The sequence below is a fragment of the Nannobrachium achirus genome (assembly GCF_963921795.1).
Source record: "Nannobrachium achirus genome assembly, chromosome: 5".
Taxonomy (NCBI): Eukaryota; Metazoa; Chordata; class Actinopteri; order Myctophiformes; family Myctophidae; genus Nannobrachium; species Nannobrachium achirus.
The window spans coordinates 23,907,941-23,923,007 of NC_137814.1; the positions used below are offsets into that span (position 1 = coordinate 23,907,941).

At 43.8% G+C, this 15,067-nt stretch overlaps 2 protein-coding genes across 5 annotated transcripts in view; both read right to left on the reverse strand.

Annotated features, from left to right (window-relative positions):
* LOC308286063 (phosphatidylinositol 4-phosphate 5-kinase type-1 gamma-like) overlaps positions 1-11,672 on the reverse strand; it is a gene marked incomplete at both ends in the record, with an annotated part of 78,531 nt that extends 66,859 nt beyond the window's left edge. Inside the window, 5 exons of the mRNA XM_080727024.1 lie at positions 256-555; positions 3,414-3,566; positions 7,522-7,639; positions 9,786-9,916; positions 11,583-11,672. Coding sequence (XP_080583150.1) covers positions 256-555; positions 3,414-3,566; positions 7,522-7,639; positions 9,786-9,916; positions 11,583-11,672 — 792 coding nt within the window. The remainder of the gene's footprint in view (positions 1-255; positions 556-3,413; positions 3,567-7,521; positions 7,640-9,785; positions 9,917-11,582) is intronic.
* LOC308285974 (histone H1-like) overlaps positions 1-15,067 on the reverse strand; it is a gene marked incomplete at both ends in the record, with an annotated part of 402,459 nt that overhangs the window by 232,305 nt on the left and 155,087 nt on the right. The window lies entirely within an intron of this gene.

Here is a 15,067-nt window from a genome sequence, read left to right on the forward strand (position 1 = left end):
CCTTACATACATAATACTACAGCGAGTACATCGGCAGTGATTTGAATTGGTCTCCCTACTCTTCTATAGCTAGCAGTGGTTCACAAAGTGGGGGTCCGGGGGTCATTGAGGGGGTTCCAGGGGGCCCCCAGCGACATCACTTTGACCACTGGGAAATGGTCACTTCAACAATATACCGTAGTGTATGCTTGACATGAAACATTGAAAAAAAAAAAAAAAAAAAGTCCCCTTCCTCTCTCTCCGTCTCTCTCTCACCAGCAGGTCTCTCTGCAGGGTCTTCAGCAGGGCGTTGCACGTGTCCTGGTCCATGCTGAGGCCGTCGGGGGCCTCGTTCAGGAAGTCCAGGTCCTTGAAGGTGGGCCGCGTCTTCTCCCTCTCCTTCTTGGAGGCCCGCCTCTTGTAGGTGGAGCCCTTCAGGTCAAACTTGAGGTGCATGCGCACGGCGCGCGGCAGCACGTTGTTCATCACCACGATCCTGATGTTCTTCCCCCCGGACTGGACGCAGTAGAGGCCAAAGAACTTGGGCAGCAGGGTCCTGGGGTTCTGGTTCAGGTTCTGGAGAGGAGGAGGGAGAACAATGCATGGATTGAAGCAAAACTACAATCTCACGACTGAAGGTTTTTGTTAGGCCAAGTCAGGGGCGTCACAAGGGGGGGAAAAGTGCGACTGACCCGGTGCCATGGCTTTGGTCCGAAGGTTCATTAGTCCGAAGATTCATTAGTCCGAATTTGTTAAGAATACTATGCCTAACTCTAACCCCAACGTTAACCTCAGTAACCCTAACTAAATTCAGACTAATGAACCTTTCGGCCTAATGAAACTTCGGACTTATGGGCAGTCCCAGAGTTACTAGGGCCCAAGGTGGAGCGGCCTTAATTATTTAGCTATTGAACAATAGCAGATCTACAAGCTCAAGCGCGGCACTCGGTGCCACACTGAGAGCTTGTAGATCTGAGATTTTTGAAAAGTCGTGAAAATGTGTGCACATCTTTGAATAAATGTATTTTTTAACCCGAACAGTTGTAACTCAAATTTTGCTTCTGGGGGTCCCTGGAACTAAATATCTTGAGATGGGAAACAGGTTGTTTCAAAAAAAACCTTAGAAGGATTTGAAATATTCAAAGACTTGCACAAATGTTCACGATTTTCCAAAAATAGCAGATCTACACTCAGTGCTGCGCTGTGAGCTTGTATATCTGCTATTTTTCAATAGTTAAAGCACACAATAATGCGTAATAATGCGTTCACAGTCTAAATGGGTTAACCCCCCCCCCCCCATGAAGAACATTCATGTGGGGCCCGCAGGGAATCCTTGAACCCAGGGCCCTGAATTTTGCGCGACACCCCTTGAGGCCAAGTACTAATCTATCCCGAACCGACCTCCCGGTCTCTGGTCGGATGCTAACCTCGCGTCACCTGTGTGATCCGGTTGATCCGGTTTAGAAGAAAGGGGGAAAAAAGAATCGGGTTTCGGTGGGCATCGCATTGTTTTTGTTCCCCACATAATGCAAAGGAATTAGTTTAGTCTCGCTAGACGCACCACGAGTTAAACTAAAAGTAGGACATCAAATAAACTAAAAGATTATAATATTATTGGGGAATCATTTTGGAGGTGCACTGCACATGAGTTTCCGGTCGGGTTCCAGCCTCCTGATGATGTAAAGTTAGACCGGATCAGAAACCCGAAAATGGTATTGATGCCAGTCGAACTATCCAAGATCATTAGGGTTTTCTGGAAGATTGCTAGTTGGACCACAAATTCTCTTTCATCTTAAAATGGCGTAACTAATAACTGAAAAAAAGAAAAGCTACAAGCTGCAATCTTACAACATGCCGCGTTGCGACACGTTGTGTGCTTGTGGATAGCTTATTTCTGGGGCATGACACGCTTCCATAGAAGACATGCTGACTTCTATATGATCAAAAAGAGAACTTTAATCCATGATAACGTGTTTTTCATTTTTTTCCTCAATTCACAACCACTGCCGTTTGTTGACTAGGGCTGTTGACTAGGGCTCATGTCATCCGAATACTCTGATCTTCCCATTTGCAATACAATTCAGAGGAGAAACGTGACCCATTCGTGTGCCATAATGGTATAATCAGCGTTTTAGACGCATAATTATTCATTTATGATATCACAATATTTCCAGATATCGGAATAAGCAGAGTAAGCATGAACTCTGGCCAATAAACAATTTGAATAATCACATAAATAGTGCAGAGAGAATAGTGTAGTCTGTCTGTCTGAGTGTCTGTCTGTCTGTCCCGGGTATAACTCGGGCACCATCCAACGAACGACTTCAGACTTGCTGTGTGTCACAGATGACTTGGGGGTGAGCTGTGTTGTGTGGGAATGTTATCGGGCCAACGGTTTCTGAAAACTGAAAAAAAAGAAGAAAAAAAAAAAGAAAAGAAAACACTAATATGTGTACCGGTATTTGTCTGTCCACAGATCTGTGGAAGATGCACCACATCTCTGTGTGTTTGGTGAGGGTGTATTTTTTTACGTTGGTTATATTCCGTAAATGAATGCCCTTCTTCATTGTGAACATGTGAAAATAGCCGATCTACAGACTGTCTACTATATAGCTATTTATTATAAGCAACTATAGCAGTACAGCGAGGCTTTTGCTCCATTCTCGTTCACCTGCCAGACAGCGTGAGTGAGTCTTCAGACCTGCGCGTGTCCTCACCGCGTGTGTGTGTGCGCGCACCATGCATCTGCTAGACAGTGCTTGTGCACCACAAAGCAACACTACCCTTGATTCATGCTCGGTTTGCGGCCAGTGTCTTGCACCGAAACTCCGACACCTCGTGGGCTTGTCGATTGGCTACTTTCGGTGCAAGGCACCGGCACACAGACAAATATAAATCTTTAGCGTCACTTGTGCTGACCAGGGTGAACCCTCTCCCTCGGGGGCCGGTTAGGGTTAATGAGGATGAGGATAACTTGTAACTTCATCCACACACACACACACACACACACACGCACGCACGCACGCACGCACACAATCCTACTGGAAGTTGGCTCCTGTCTCTTCCAAACTATCGCTTATCACTCGCTTCACGGCACTGCTGCCAGAATGAAGCTGGATTCAATGTGAAAACAAAACTAAATATATCATGATATCATATCATATTGTAGTCTGTAGCCAGCCGAACTGAACAAAGTCTGCCTGCTCTGGTGGAGTATGCACTGGGCTTCAGTGCACTTTGGCTACACTTACATATCAACAGCTGTTAAAAGCTCTTTCACCACACCATTACTCAGGCACAGTCCTAGTGTTGCTAGTGCGTCCAAATCAAATGGAATTGAGTAAACGTGTACACGCAAGAGTTAAATTAACTACAAATCCTACTGTGACATGTTGATTTAATTCACAGTTAGATGGGAGTGATATCAGACTCACCATGTAATATCCAGGAAGTAGTTTCTGGAGAAACTCCGCCTCCTTGTGCTGGACGGTCTTCAGGATGAACTCGTCGTCGCGGGTTACATAGAAGATGGAGCCGCTGGCGCCCGGGTTGGACAGCTCAATGAGAGGCTCGTTACACAACGAGTACTATGCACGCACACGCACGCATGCACACAAAAGGACAAAGGTTTACATTTCATTGCAGATTGAAATCTCATATCTCCATATTTCAATGTTTTTTTTCCCTTCAATTTAATCTCACAGATGTCGTGAAAATAGCCGATCTACAAAGCTGATATGACACGTTGTGGGCTTGTAGATCGGCTATTTTCACTATTTTAAGGGTTTCAAAATAATAATACAAAATGATGTTTCAGCATCCAACATTTGTTTGCTTAATAAAAGAGACATGTTCTACGACCTATTGCTTTTACAGGTTCACCCAGCTGATGGGTGCTCACATGAGTGCCTTGCTCAGGGATACTTTGACACACACGCTGGGCGAGGCGAGGGTTGAACCAGTGACCTTCCCACACTTGACTTAAATCGTACTTAAGGTGCATACTTTAAATAAAGACTCTGCCACAGGCTTCACACTTGTGAAGCCAACAGCACAAATGTTGTAATATCAACTAACTAGTTTGATTTTATCAGTAAATCTACTCTGTCTTTTGAGAATGCAAGATTCAAGATGTTTACAACTACACAGTATATCCCATATTACACCAGGTATACGTGGGTGCACGAGGGACCAGCTGGCCTTGCGGTTCGAGTGTCTGCCCTGAGATTGGGAGGTTCAATCCCCAAAGACTATGACAACGGTACCCAGTGCCTCCCTGCTTGGCATCAGGGGTTGGATTGGGGGTTAAAAGTCCTTGCGGCATACTAGTGTTTACGTCCAGGGGCTGTGCTTGCACATCATGCTGCCACACGCTACAGAAACAGGAAAACGGCTCCTGCCAAAGGTTTACATGTACATGGGTGGTACATGTCTTTGGTTTCGACACCTGGCCATTGTAGCAACGAGAGTACAATATACGTGTAATGGACGTACAAGAGGAAAGAGCAGACAGGGGTGTTGCACCAAATTCTGGGCCCTGGGTAGGTACACGGATTCACTGCGGGCCCCCCATTAATGTTCTTCATTTAGAATGGGAAAGTATTATTACGCATTATGTTGTGCTTTAACTATTGAAAAAATAGCAGATATACAAGCAGCGTGGCGCCAAGTGCCGCGCTGTGAGCTTGTAGATCTGCTATTTTTTTTAAATGGGGAAAATGTGTGCAAGTCTTTGAATATTTCAAATATTTTTGAAAAACCTATGTTTCTATGTTAGTGGTGCTCAAATTTTTTCATGTGAAGGACCCCCAAAATGGTATGTATTTGGCCACAGACCCCCATCTCAAAATATTTAGTTCCAGGGACCCCCCCAGAAGCTAAATTTGAGTTACAAATGTTCGCTTAAAAAAATACATGTAGGCCTACTCAAAGATTTGCACAAATTTTCACGACTTTTCAAAAATAGCAGATCTACAAGCTCGAGCTTCAATATCTGCTATTTTTCAATAGCTTAAGTATAAAATAATTAACCTCCACCTTGGGCCGTAGTAACTCAGTCCCACTCCCCCCCCCCCTTATGACGCCCCTGTATGCAGACATGCATACCCTCCAAGCGGTAGAGAGTGTGCTGCTTGGTACTTAAAAAAGAAAGCATTAGTGTCTAATCTCCATGTGGTAGAATGGAGGCTTAAACGTGTGTGTGTGTGTGTGTGTGTGTGTGTGTGTGTGTGTGTGTGTGTGTGTGTGTGTGTGTGTGTGTGTGTGTGTGTGAGTGTTAAGTAGAGTTGTTCCCATACACAGTACACACACACCTGCAGAGACGTGCAGAGAATGTTAGAGAGGCAGGGGCTGAAATTCCTAAATGGGCCTTTTGGTGATAATATCGATAATAGCAGAGCTCTAAGCTCACAACGTGTCACAGCGCGACGCGTTGTGAGCTTGGAGTTCGGCTATTTTCGGCGCTTGATACCACACTGAACTTAGCATAATCTAGCCAATACTGGAGATGTGGTGTTGGGCAGGGATTTCTATACAGAAAGGGCCATTCTTTCAACATGAAATGCTGCATTCAAGTTCAGGAGAGTTTGCACGAGGCGATTCTCTTGAATGCTGCCTTCAGGTATGTCATGGAAAGAGGGCATTTTTCCATTTCTTTCACCATAGTTAAAACTGCATTCATGGTCTGGAGAGGGCACTTTTTACAGACGGGGCTCAAGCCCCCTTTGATGTCTATGTGTGCACGTGCCTGCACACCTGTGTGGGAAATGCCTCCATTACCAGCCTAAAATGCTGGATCGGGTATCAGCGAGCCTGTAAGCCTGTGCACCGATCCAATATTGCACGTTTTTATTTCATTTTATTGATTGAATACTTAAAAATGTAAACAGTGCGTATAGTAAGACACAAACAAGATCCTGGGGACTTGTTGTTTCCATTGCGGTCCGTTTAATCCATCAACTGAGCATAACAAGGACATCAACAAATACAAATAGCTATATAGACCTTTTTTCCCCAGAGAGCAGCGGTGTCGGCGCACAGCCGCACACACATATTGGGGCCGCTTGACTCCACAGTTATGGTAGCCACTCTGAGAAATGGGTCTAAACAGAGGAGTCTCAATTTGAATGTTTCTTTCTAATAACGATGTTTCACTATTGTTTATTGAATACAGTTAAGCTGGTTGCAGACTGCTGCTTTTTGTCGTTGTGACAAGAGAGAGAGAGAGAGATAGACAGAGAGAGCAAGGGACCCAGTGGTCCTAAAATAAATAAGAAATGGGCGGCAGTGTGCAAACGTGATTGACATAACGTGAGGTTGATTTCTTAATTTACTTGCTCCGAAATTCACTCCTATATTCGGCCAAAGAAACGCAGCATTGTGCAACAACCTCTACTGTACAATTTAAATATCTTTCATTTTAATAAAATGTGGCTGCCTGCGGCTAGTCTACAGTCACACCTAACTTTGTGTCTGAGTATATGGGGTCTTGTTGGCATTGCGCAGCTTTCTGCACGCTGCTGCGCACATAGTTGGGGCGAATCCGATATTTCCGTGACCACGAGAGCAAAGGTCCGTTTCTCATTCACTTACTATACACCATACTATAAAGGGAAAACAAATACTCCCAAAAAAATCTGCTTTAAGTGCGATGTGAGGGGTCAAACTAGGGTTTTTTTATTATTCTGAATCCATTGCAAGCATTTGTTTTGCACGAAAAACATTCCTTGGGCTAAACACGGCCAACAAAACTATGGTTTAGTGATGAGGCATCACTTTTCACATTCTTTTGGGGTCAGTTTTTAGCCCAAGGAATGTTTTTCATGCAAAACAAATGCTTGCAATGGATTCAGAATAATTAAAAAACCCTAGTTTGACCCCTCACATCCCACAGATTTTTTGGGAGTCATTTTTTGCTTTCTGGTATGGTGTATAGTAAGTGAATGAGACTGAAAATGACCCTAGCTGTCAAACATTTTGCACGCATTTTTGCAGGCAAATTTCTTATTTAACCTTCATAGTTGACAACACCACTGAGAAACGGACCTTTGCTCTTGTGGTCATGGAAGTATCGGATTCGCCCCAACTAACGCCTTGCATTTACAGCATGTGCTCTACAAGTAGAGCAAAGGTCTATTTGAAGCAGATAAATTGACCGTTGCTGCTTTATTCCCCTTCTGTACAATCGGATGGGTCAAAGGAAGGCCTGGCCAGAAGGTGCTGCACGCTACTTTGTTTGGCTTTCACTTAGCACAGCTGGCTACACAAAACAGGCAGCCACGCACAACCTGTGTTGTGTATATTCTGTCATGTTTTTGCCGATAGGATGAAATTGGTGTCCCGCCTGAAAACATATTTTCTGTTTATTAAAGAACAGGAGAGACAGGGAGACCCTGACTGTTACTTAACAAACAAAACAGTATATAGCAGTGATAACAATCAGAAGCTATAATAGATCTTTATCCTTCTTGTTTGAACCCCAAAATATCAGCTCTTAAAAAAAAAGACAGTCAACCATGGGAACAGATTAGATATATATCTCACCAGGTAGTCGTCTGGGCGAATGCCAAACAGCTCTCTGAAGTAGCGGAAGGCCACAGGGGCGTAGGTTTTGAAGCGGAAGTCAGGATAGTGGTGGGCGGGGGTGAGGTTGCTGCCCTCACTGTGTGCAGCGAGTCAGGCATGAGGATGAGAGACAACAGCATGAGGAAGATACATTATCTGGACTGCTTTAATATGTGCACACACACACACACACAAGTGCGCACGCACGCACACGCACACACACACACACACACACACACACACACACACACACACACACACACACACACACACACACACACACACACACACACAGACAGACAGACAGACAGACAGACAGATTCAACACTAGTCAATAGACAATGAGGTAAGAAATCACATAAGTGAATGCAGAGAGAACAATGTGGTGCCTCAAATAAACTATAGCAGGGGTCTTCAACAGGGGGTCCAGGACCCCTAGGGGATCCTCAGAGTTACTACAGGCCGTCCTCCAAATTTTTGAGTGATAGAACGTTTTCTCTTTTTTTAATATTAACCACTTGAACCCTAGCGTCCATATTCGGAGAACTTTAGCCAAAAATAGCCGATCTACAAGCTCACAACGCCTCACGCTGCGAGGCGTTGTGAGCTTGTAGATCGGCTATTTTCAGGTGCAGGTCGCATAGAGCATACACAAACTTTAGAAGGCAATGAACCTAGCAATATGTCTGACCAAAATGCTACCTAAAAAAAAACATTCTATACATAGGATACCAGATAAACAATGATCCTAGCATCTGACAAAACATTGTTCAAGAAAAACAAATCTGAATAACAACACACGACCACAATATGAGTGAGAAGAAGGTTGCACAAGGAGATGTGAGTGTTAAGTACCATGCATAGTAGTACATAAGGACCACAGGAATACACAAGAAACGGAGGGGGAGAGTGATTTAATCCGGTTGCTCCGTAGGTCTGTACATAATTGTCTCTGTCCGTAACCTTACGGACAACACTCAACCCGACGGATTAAAACCGATAAAGACGTACGTACGCTTGAACAAACTTTTGTCAACCGTGGCAGTAGTGAGGACAATTACTTATGACAGCGGTTCTGAAACTATGTGTCCCAACAAGAAATATAATTTAGCAAGAAACGGGAAAAAAGGAACGTCATTGCAATCACTGAAGAGGACGTCTGGACTCCTCACAGGCTCAACCAGCTTTATTGGCATGAGAAAACACACAAATGCGGTTAATCTGTACCTCGGTCCCTCGCGGAGTTGCATTTACCGCGATAACGTTGCCGACAGCAAACATCACGTCGGTCGTCGGGTCAAGAAATTCTGTGGTTCTACATATTTTGGCAAAAAAAAAACACCTCCATGTGGCGCGCGGCCCAAACGGGAGCAGAATTGGAGCGGAGAGCGGGTCGGCACGTAAATAACGTAGAGAGGAACTATGCATGTCGACGGATCTACCGTAGTACTCTCTCATCCAAAAACGTACACAAAATCACGCATACGTAACTATAAACGGCCCTTTAGGTGGTGAGGTGAGTGTTAGGTGAGGAGAGTGTTAGGTGGTGAGGTGAGTGTTAGGTGAGGAGAGTGTTAGGTGGTGAGGTGAGTGTTAGGTGAGGAGAGTGTTAGGTGGTGAGGTGAGTGTTAGGTGAGGAGAGTGTTAGGTGGTGAGGTGGAGTGCAGAAAACTGGGAGTGAAGTCAGCAGTTCCGACTGCAAGGGGGAGTTTATTTAAAGGACAACTTTGTTTTTTTACAACAAGGGTTCATATTTTAGATTCTAATTAGAGAAAAGAAAAGATGATTGTTAAAATGTTTTCATTTACTGCTTTCTATTGTTTTAAAGATTTTAATGATTTTGATTCCTTTGGCTGGGGGCATGCGTACAAGTGGCTAAATATGTATTTTTCACACAATAAGCCCATTCCCAAGATGCACCACAATCTTTCATGTCAGCCGATGTGACTTATCAGGGCTAGTAGTGTTACTGTAAATAGTAGTAAAGAAATCACTGGCATATTGTGTCTAAAAATACATATTTAGCCAATTGTACACATGCCCCCACCCACTGAAATCTAAATCGCTAAACGTGCTAAAATGATAGAACAAAGTAAATGAAAAAATTTTAACACTCACCTTTTATTTTCTCTAATTACAATCTAAAATATGAACCCTTGTTGTTAAAAAAACAAAGTTGTCCTTTAAGCGTTTGTTTTCACACACGGTGAGACATACTGTACAGTCATGCAGTCAGTGCATACTTGGGAAAGAAGATGCTCTCGACCACATAGAAGTCCTGCATCAACACGTCTCTCTCTGGCTTGGAGCTCAGGTTGCCCACGGTGTATCCGATGCCCAGCTGGATGGCACCTTTCAGGGCAGAGGAGGTGGTCTGGAGGGGGGTGGGGGAGAGAAGACAATCAGAATTGTCATTCAAATGCTTCCACATAGCAGGAACTTAAGCCACAGAAAATTCAAAAGACTGTCACGCTTTGTCACAATCCTTTTTGACACTTAATTGTTGTACAGATAATCACAATTAACAATTTAACTGCACTTATTTGCATTGAACGTCGGAATATATAAATCAAAATTATACTTCTGTTTGCCTTTTATTCTTTGTTGCCAAAAACTGCACAGGCCTACTCAAATACGGTATATGCAAGGAAATGTCTGACAATGATTGGTACCGAAGAATACATAAACATCTATCTATAAATGCGAGAAGTCTCTGCGTGTGTCTGTCTGTCTGTAATCCGCGTATCTCGAGAACCGTTCGTCCCACCGGCTTCAGATTCGGCACGCGCGTTCCCCGCCGCGGCACGGAGTGCAGTGCCGGGTCTCGACCCGACCCGACGCGCGGTTTTCCCGAACCGGCGCGAAACGTTCGGAATCTCCTTATGCGGGGTTGATTGTTGACATCAGGCTGTTCCGGAGGAAATCGGCGAAAGCTCTGACTCATTGTGACATCACTTCATAAAAGGCTCTGACATCACGTACGCCACATGAGTCAACAAAAAATCTCTGTGAGTGTGTATGTATGTATGTAATCCGCGTATCTCGAGAACCGTTCGTCCCACGGGCATGCGCGTTCTCCATATATGGGCATAAAATTAATGCCCCCATATATGGGCATAAAATGGATTGCAGACAGACAGATACAGATATCTCCATATATGGACATAAATGGACAGAGGCAAACAGATGGTCAAAGATCTCCATATATGGGCATAAAATGGACGCAGACAGACAGATACAGATATCTCCATATATGGGCATAAATGGACACAGGCAAACAGATGTTCAAAACGGGTCCTATGACAACAGGTATAATGAGGTTTGCATTAAAGGGGGAACCGGCACTGATCTCCATATATGGGCATAAAATGGACGCAGACAGACAGATACAGATATCTCCATATATGGGCATAAATGGACACAGGCAAACAGATGTTCAAAACGGGTCCTATGACAACAGGTATAATGAGGTTTGCATTAAAGGGGGAACCGGCACTGTGTCTGCAACACAGTTGGAGGCACAGACAGATACTCCATATATGGGCATAAAATGGACGCAGATAGACAGATATCTCCATATATGGGCATAAAATGGACCCAGAACTATAACTGCAGTGATCTCCATATATGGACATAAAATGGACGCCGACAGACAGACAGACAGATACAGATATCTCCATATATGGGCACAAATGGACACAGGCAGACAGATGGTCAAAACGGGTCCTATGAAAACAGGTATAATGGGGTTTGCATTAAAGGGCGGGGCATTCATTCCCTATTTACATTGTTCCGAGTTGGCCAGGTCGCCGACTAGACGCTCCTTCTAGTAATAAATAATGTACTATGGCCAAACTAGGCCATGTATTTAATTCTAAAACAAAATGTTACAAACATATATGGGAAAAGAATGACAAACATTGTTCAAAAGTGAATGGAAACGATTCTGTATTTTGTTGCTTCTGCAATGTGATTGTGATTGTGATGATCTCATACAATCTGACGCAATCAGGTGATTATTATGCTAGGTCACGCTATACCTTCTTGTAGGTGGTCTCTCCAGAGGCGTCTATTCTCCTGTGTCCGATCTTCTTGTCCTGGGCAGTGCCCCCTCCGAACGGAGAAGGCATCTGATGGAGGGTAGAACACATAGTCTATTATTTTTTCAGTTGATTTCAAACCTTTATTCATACTCGAGAGGCATTGAGGTCAGTTTCGCCAGATTCTGCGAGAGCAAGAAGCAACCAGGTCTATGAAAACAAGCAGAAAAATAAGCTATATAGGCTACACAAGCACTTTAAACCTAGAATTTACAGATCCGTGTGGAATATCTTATATTCCACACATTTATATTCCACAAATGTTCCAGAATATAAACATTTTAACAACACAAATCTTGTATGGGAGTCCCTGGCACTAAATATGTTCAGATGGGGGTCTGCCAAAAAAAAAAAAAAAAAAAACATAATTTGGGAGTCCTTGACGTGAAAAAAGTTTGAGAACCGCTGGTTTAAACAACATTAGGAAGCAAGCCCAAATAAGCGCCACTTAAAGTCGCTTCAAGGTCAAGGTTAATGTTACGGTAAATTTTATTGTAATTTGGCTTGGGCTTTCACCCCTGCTGCAGCCACACACAAAACATCAGTGACAAAAGACATACATTCAGAGGGGGGAGACAACATTAAAAAAGTGCACAAATAGTGGTTACGTTTTTTCAATTTAAAACATGTGACAAGTCACATGACATTTTCACTGAGCATACAAGCGACTTATTTACAGAAAAAAACAAGCCTGAAGTCGCTTATAATAAGCATACTTGTTAACACTGACTGAGGTTACCCTCATTTAGAGAAACTAGCCCTTACCCGTTCAAAGATATGAGCTCCAAAATGATGTGCAGTGTGTGGGTTATGGGATGTGCACTGTGCATACAGTATATGAGGGATGGAAAGTAACTGTAACTGGTGCTTGCATGATAATATGTAGGAGCATCAATGTAAGAAATACCCGTTTCGTTTAATGGCTACCCCCCCCCCACCCGCCCACGCACACACAGAGAGCTGGTTAAACATGTTGCCTCATGCTAGATGCAGAATAGATGAGCCTCAAGCTAGATGCAGAATAGATAGTAGATACACCATAAAAATGCTAATATACAGCATACGATTTGTGAAAGTGACAAACGGGCTTCACAGTTATGTTAGGTGTGTTCATATGCTAATTGTGATGCGATTTCAGATCAATTGCTCCAGCCACTGAGGAGAAACGCTGTGACAGACAGACAGACATTCGCAAAATTATAGTATAGATGGGAGACCCTTGTTATTGAAAGACACTCTGAATATATACTCTTTTCTCCAGAACCTTTCATTTATACACCATTATTCTGACATCCTGTTGGCCCAACTGGCCCCAATAGGCCTTGCAAAGCTGGTGACATACTGGAATGCCCCTCCCCCGGCAGCCATTTTGAGAGGGTCGGGGGATATATATTAGCTATAGTAGCAGGGCTGGACATTAACTTTTTGAGGCACAGTGTCATCTGGACAAGTACATTTCCCATTCACTTGTCCAGGCACAAGGAATGTTTTTCATGCCAAACAAATGCTTGCAATGGATTCAAAATGATTAAAAACCCCTAGTTTGACCCCTCACATGCTACTTCTTTCCTTTATAGTATAGTATAGTAAGTGAATGGGCCGCACACTTTTACCCCCATAAAAGACATTGCTCAATGCTGACAGGAGTCCGCAGGTGGATTCATGACTGTATGTACAGTATACAGTATAGACAATATGTTAGGCCAATAAAAAAATATATATATACCAAATTTCCGACCCCACCTCAGGGGCAGCCGGACTAATACACTTTATTTTTGACTCCTGATCAGAGCTTCTGTTCTCCAGACTGTATGACAGAAGCATTTGGTGTACAAGATACACTACACCACTAAGATACCCATGCACCTGACTAAATACTTCCAACATCAGCTCCACAGATCACGTCCAACCCAGATTTGTCCCAAAAAAAAAAGAAGGGTCAAATTCGTTCTCCTGCTATGGCCGCTAAAATGTGGAATGCCCTACCGAAGGCCTTAAATGAGTGTAAATCCCTACCTTCCTTTAAAACCGCTCTGAAAAGCCTCTTACAGGCGGCTGCTACTCGAAACTGGTAGAAGAAAACAAAGCCTATCCTTACCTCCCCCTGACCTTTCTATTGTAAACACCATATATTTTGCATTGTGTTTTACAACATTTTAGTTTGTTCTTTTGTTTTTTTCTGCATTTCTGTTATTCAATGTTTTATCAGCTACAAAAGGACTCCAATTGAAACAAACCCAAAAGCTTTCTTGAGGTGTTTATCCTTTTAGTTGACCTTGTACCAGTGAACTGTACTGTCACAAAACTGTACCTGTTCCTATGCAAACGTCTAATAAAGTATTCAATCAATCAGTCAATCAGAAATTAGAAAATTGTGTAAGGCAACAGTCTGGCCATGTGAGACTACCCTACTAACTCTATACCTACAGTAACCCTAAAATCACACTATCCTTGTTCAGAATAATGTTTGCCAGCAAGCTAGCCCCATATAGAACCTCACCCTCCGCTGCATACTGTTGTGCTCCGAGATGAGGTCCTACGGGGGTAAAACACTTTTCCCGAAATTGTATCCAAAAAGTAAAGGTAGTTCCACACTCCCAGAGTATGATTTTCCATCCCACGGTACATAAAACATGCACTACGGCGTTGGGAAACGGTATTAAATCGCTTATTTAGTCTCCTTAAATTCGGAAAAGCCCCCGGTGGCAGGTGCCAGTACTGCTCCTTTCCCATTGTAGCAGGATAAGGAGCAGTACTGGCCACTGCTGCCGGGGGAGTTCCGGTTGAATGGGAAAACATTACAAAACTAGCGATTTAAGCGGTTGTTTCCAGGTTGTTTGCCAGATTGACTTTAGACAGACTGGTGACAGGGAAAGCTGCCAGAGTGTCAGAGTGTGTGTGTGTGTGTGTGTGTGTGTGTGTGTGTGTGTGTGTGTGTGTGTGTGTGTGTGTGTGTGTGTGTGTGTGTGTGTGTGTGTGTGTGTGTGTGTGTGTGCGCGCGCGCGTGCGCGCGTGCATGCGTGACAAGTTTTCTCACCTCGGATATGGGAGCCTTCCTGGAGGGATCTGCAGACAACAATGACAGAAAGAAGAGAAGTCACGATGAGAAACGGTGACATCATCACTTCATTACATTATTTAGCACGATTTAGCTCCCAGCTAAAGAGGCCTATCTGATGAAGAGCCACCTGTGAACAAAGGAACTTCACACTGTGATGCAATGACTCTTTATTACGACCTGGCGCCCGGTGTCACACTCACTGAACGCTGTCACGAAGGGCTATGGCTGTCAACAAACAATAACAAGCAGCGGCGTCACAAGGGGGGGAAAAGTTAGCCTGATAAATCAGTCCGCACATTACCACCCCCTGTTGGTGGGTGGTGTGTAGTGTGGACTGACCCCGGAGATTAAATATGTTATTTCT